This window comes from Orycteropus afer, unplaced genomic scaffold, assembly GCF_000298275.1.
Source record: "Orycteropus afer afer isolate SDZICR_OR568_19922 unplaced genomic scaffold, OryAfe1.0 scaffold00030, whole genome shotgun sequence".
In the NCBI taxonomy this organism is placed as follows: domain Eukaryota; kingdom Metazoa; phylum Chordata; class Mammalia; order Tubulidentata; family Orycteropodidae; genus Orycteropus; species Orycteropus afer.
The window spans coordinates 14,157,925-14,163,269 of record NW_006921617.1 but is presented as its reverse complement, the minus strand read 5'-3'; the positions used below and the strand labels follow the sequence as shown (position 1 = coordinate 14,163,269).

The 5,345-nt window shown below is 36.7% G+C and overlaps 1 protein-coding gene across 1 annotated transcript in view; it reads right to left on the bottom strand.

The window, feature by feature from the left end:
- The window catches only part of ROCK1 (Rho associated coiled-coil containing protein kinase 1), a 265,368-nt gene that overhangs the window by 94,510 nt on the left and 165,513 nt on the right, over positions 1–5,345 (bottom strand). Inside the window, exon 13 of the mRNA XM_007935599.2 lies at positions 3,299–3,347. Within this exon, the coding sequence (XP_007933790.2) occupies positions 3,299–3,347 (49 nt within the window). The remainder of the gene's footprint in view (positions 1–3,298; positions 3,348–5,345) is intronic.

Sequence of the window (5,345 nt, the reverse complement as noted above, 5' to 3'; positions counted from 1 at the left end):
AAATGGGTGCTACTGTGTGACATACATCAACACATTATCATCATTATTGTATTATTATGTTAAAGATGTTTTGGTGTATCTGGAAGTGTTTAATGTTTTTATGCATTAAAAGGTACATTATATAATACATATTAAGACAAGCATTTGACTAACTGGTATTAGATATGGACTATACCAAATATTGTTCAACTTAAAGACAGCCTTAGGAAAGGAACTTGTTTATAATCCAGGGACTGTCTGTATTTAGAATTGTTTCATAGTATTCTTATGATCCTTTTCATGTCTCCATAGTTAAAGTGATATGCCTTGTTTCAGTCTGGATACTGCTATACTGCTCGCTCTCTCTTCTTTTCCCTTTGTCAGTTTTACTGGAGGTTTGTTAATTTTTGATCTTTTCAACTAGCTCTCTACTTCCCATGGATTTTCTCTATTGTTTTTCTGTTTTAAGTTTCACTGATTTCTATTCCTTGTTTGAGTTTATTTTGCTCTATTTTTCCTGGGAGTTTTATTAATCTGAGACATTTTGAGCTTCTTTTGCTCTTCTTTTTCTGGGAGCTTTGATTATTAATGAGATGTTTCTTCTTTTCTAATGTAAGCATTTAGTACTATAAATTTCCTCTGTTTTATCAAGCCTCTTTTTTTTCTTTTAATTGTGATTTGGGTGAAGATTTACAGAGCAAATTCACTTTCCATACAGCAGTTCAAATACACTGCCTCATGACATTGACCACAGTTTACCACAGTGCAACAGCTCCCTTTCCACCTCCTCCCCACAGTTACCTCTTCCCAGTGTCTACCCCTCCATGGGCTCCTGTCCCCTGAACTGTCTCCCTATGCATAAGCAGCCCTTCTTTCTCCCATGATTGTTCTAAGGAGTGTATCTACTTGAGGTAAATGTTCAACTCATATGCCTGTATTTTGTTTAGCTGGAAACCACAGGTGTGGGTTCGATTCCAGACCCGAAGGGCAGCTAGGGGCCATAGTCTCAGTGGTTCCACCAGGCTCTAGCAGACCAGCAAACCTGGTCCCCCCCCTTTTTTTCCTCCAATGATTCTGAATTTTGTTCCACATTGTTCTGCCTCTCTATCAAAGATCTCCTACATAGATCCCCTTTCAAGTGGATGACAGTGGTAGACAGGCACCATCTAGTTCTTCTGGTCTCATAGTCAGATAGGCTACAGATCAGATGGTGTACCAGTCGCTAGGACTAACGGTTTCCATGAATTTTGGTTTTCTTCATTCTTCTTTGTTCTGGACGAGGAGAGACCCATCGTTGCATCTAGATGGCAGCTTGCTAGCTTTTAAGATCCCAGTCACTACTTGCCAAGGTAGGAGGTAGAATGATCCTTTGTGTAGTTCTGTTTTATCAAGCCTCTTTTGACTCTATTCTGCTCCAGCAGGAAAAAGGGGTTGCTGCCTCTTTCTATCAGGTAAAGGTGGAGAAATCTATGTTCCCCACTTGGCCTCTGTTGAGTTTCAGGGGTAGGGAGGGAAGGACTCCTCAATACTACTGGATAGTAGAAGTTCTAATACTACATTAACTCTCCAGTGATAATACCATGGCTGGAGAGGGAAGAAGTAGTACACCATTACTACTCCCAAAGAGATCTCCCTTTGAGATACCACAATGTGTGTATTCTCTTTATTGCAGTAGCAAAATTCTGACTCTACACTAGGCCTTTGTTTTCATCCCAGTCAGAAGTGGGAGAAGCACCTCGTTACTGCTGGATAGATGTATAAACCTAGGCTCTTCACATGGTCTCTAATGACTGAGAAGAGTGGGAGGTTTTTTTAACCAACCAGTGGAGATGAAAGTCCCTCTATTTTGCTTTTTGGGAGAGGTGGGGTGAGATGGGCTGCAGTTCTTCTGTGATATCTGGTTAGAGTAAACCAGTGACTATGCAAACGTTTTCTGACTTGATAGCCTGCCTACTTTAATGGTCCTTTAGCTAGGGAAAGCAAGCTATTCTTGGAGCTTTTTCTGTCTGTATTTGCTGTCGTTTCCAGGTTGCTCACTTCTCTAGCACCCAGTTTGGAATATAAACAAGAAAAAGAAAACCCAGGATACTCATTTCTGTGTGGTTTCTCCAGACAAGTACAATAGCTGCTATGCCTCTTTCTCTCTACCTTTTAGAATCTTTTAGTGTTTGCTTTATACTCAATGTCCAAGATTTTTAGCTGTACTTAGCTGGAGAAATAGGAAAAAAGTACTTTTAACTCCATCTTTCCGGAAACAAGACTAATGTAATTTTATAATAAAGATCTCTTCCACTTACAATATGGAAATCTGAGTAACTTAACCCTGTTGTTGTTGATGTTGTTGTTATATGCCATCGAGTCGGACCCAACCCACAGCCACTCCTCCTTGGGTTTCTGAGGCAGTATCACTACGGAAGTAGATTGCCAAACCTTCCTTCTGAGGAGTGGCTGATGGGTTTGAACCGCCAGCCTTCTGGTTAGCAGTCAAATGCCTTAGGCACTATGCTACCTGAGCTCCCAACTTAACCCTAGCACACTTGAATTTTATTTGTGTTTTAGAAATGAACTAAAAATCAAGAATATACAAAAAAGGGGTTTCTTCAACACTTAAAGTTACGTAAGTAGTGCTAAAACTAAGTAAATATTGACTAGCAGACTAGTTAGTAAAACATTATCTAAACCATCTGAGATGACTATATGCATATTAAAAACTACCACTAAGAGAAAAGAGTGTATTTCTTTTTAGGAAACTGTGCAGAATGATATTCACAAGGTGACTGAGATAAATGAAAATGTATTACATATTTATAAATAAATATCTGAACCATGAAATGTGTAGGCTGTGTCACCCTGGTAATCAAAACTTCTTGCCAGGTGATCATGGCAAATGTAATAATTCTATAATCAGTGTATTTCCCACTTGGTCACATGAGAGATGTCAATGTCTCTCCTTTTTGCACATTTTTAATTATATCCCTACCTCTTTCTTATTTGTCTCTTTCTGCTACAGTTTCAGAATCAATTTCTGATCTCTAACAGTTAGTTTTGCTCCCTTCTTTTCAAGTACTGAACTGAAATTTATGTACTAAAATTTCAACATGGTTCTAGAATAAAATTATATAAAAGAAACAAAAATATGATCTATTCTGTATTACTTAAATCTGTAGGTAATCTCAATGTGAGGTTTTCATTATAATTCACTCTAATTTGTTTTGTATTTCAATCTATAGAGTTCAATGCCATTTTCTTAGGAACGCAATAATCTGAAAGGGAGAAAAATCTCAAAAAGGAAGGTTTCTGATTAGAAACCACAAATTACCTCTTCATCCAATTCTTTCATTATCTTGTCTAGTTTTATGTTTGAAGTTCTGTAAAAATAAAAACAATAGATTAGAAATATGTTTTTATTGCCCAGGAGTTAAATAATAACCATATTCCTTACTTCTCCATTTGGCTATGCCATGGATCCCCTGGGAAATCTGGTGGATAATAATATTTGCTATGGCCTTTTCTCAGAATATTATTTTTAAAAACATAAAATAAATAAGATTAAAAGAAACCAATTACATTGAAATATAGTCATATACTTTTAAAAAATGTATGATTCAGTAATAAATGCGTTTACTTATTAACACATAACATCACAAGAACTAATGCCATTAATTCCAGGAAATGGATGGGCAGAAATCATATTCTGAGATAACTAACATAATTTAAGAAATCTGTGATTTATTTCTATTGGTAATTAAAAAAAAAATCACAAATACTGCTAACAACTGGATTATTACCTATGTTCATAATCGAAAGAAATTAAATTTCAATGATAAGTTGGAGAAAATATTCTTCTAAAATTCCATTCATGGACCCTTTTCAGAGGTATGTGGATCCAAGGTTAAGAATTCCTAAGCTCCCTTGTATAATATTTGCTATCACAAAATTTAGCCATTAAGAAAATGAAGAGAAAGGTGACATAGACCAAATCAGTAAATACACCATTTGGGTACTTGGATAAAAGGTAGAGATTACTGAAACTTTATTATCTTCATTACAATTTGTTATTTTTGGCTCCAAACGTAATTCTGAGCTTCGGATGTATGCATGTAATATTTTTACATGGATGTCTCATCAAATACTTCATTCAGAATGTCCAAAACTAAATATTCCTTCTGTTCCACACAGCTCCACCCCCAATATCAATCTTCTTTTCTCCTCCATTTCCCTGAAGTAAATGATACTCCTTCCATTTCCCTGAAGTAAATCATCTTTTACTCATCTTCGTTCATTTATCCCATTAAGTTGAATAAATACCAAGTGCTGTCAATTAACCTTTTTTTTTTTTAAATATATTATTGTTTTTGGTGACAGTTTACACAATAGTTTGCCATTCAACAATTTCTACACAAATTGTTCAGTGACACTGGTTACATTCTCATTATTTCTATTCTGTTTCTAGTAATCTAGGTTCCCTGCTCATGTACCTTCTGTTTTACAGTAATTGTTGATTGTATGGTCTGATATAAATGATTTCTTCAAGGAGCACAATACCCACAGGTAATATTCTTTATTTTATAAGCCAATCTGTCATTTAGCTAAAAGGTGATCTCAGAAGATAGTTTTAGTTCAAGGTTTAAAGAGTATCTCAGGGCAAAGTCTTGGAAAGTCCTCTAGTCTCAACTAGTTCAGTAACTGGATTTTTTAAGAATCTAAGTTTTAGTTCTACATTTTCCTTCCCATTCTATCAGGATCTATCTGTCATGGGCCTGATGAAAGCAACTGGTTGTGCTGGTCCCAGGGGAGATAAGATCATGATACCACAGTTTATCAGAGTTCTTTTTAAAATAACTTCTTAGTTTTTGTACATGTAGACCACTCACCCCAGGGTGACGCACCCATATACTCTATGGAAATAGATCCCTTGGAGCAACAGACCATGGAACACCAGTGTGGCAACATTCACACAGAGGAAATGCAGGACAAACAGGAGTGTATAACTATGAGGGGCATGGGGGAAGGGTTACTGGGCTAGGGTTGGGAATGGTAAATGGGGAGTGAAACTAAATGTACACATAATGTTGAATGTAAAACAAACTTTTTCTTTTAAATTGTGATTTGGGTGAAAGTTTACAGAGCAAATTCACTTTCCATAAAGCAGTTCACATACACATTGTCTGATGACATTGACCGTTTACCCCAATACAACACCTCCCCTTCCACTTCCTCCCAATAGTTACCTCTTCCCTGTGTCCATCCCTCCATGCACTCCTGCCCCCTGAACTGTCTTCCCTGTGCATATACAGCCCTTCTTTCTCCCATGATTGTTCTCTCCAAGGGCTGTATCTACCTCAGGTACATGTTCAACTCTTATG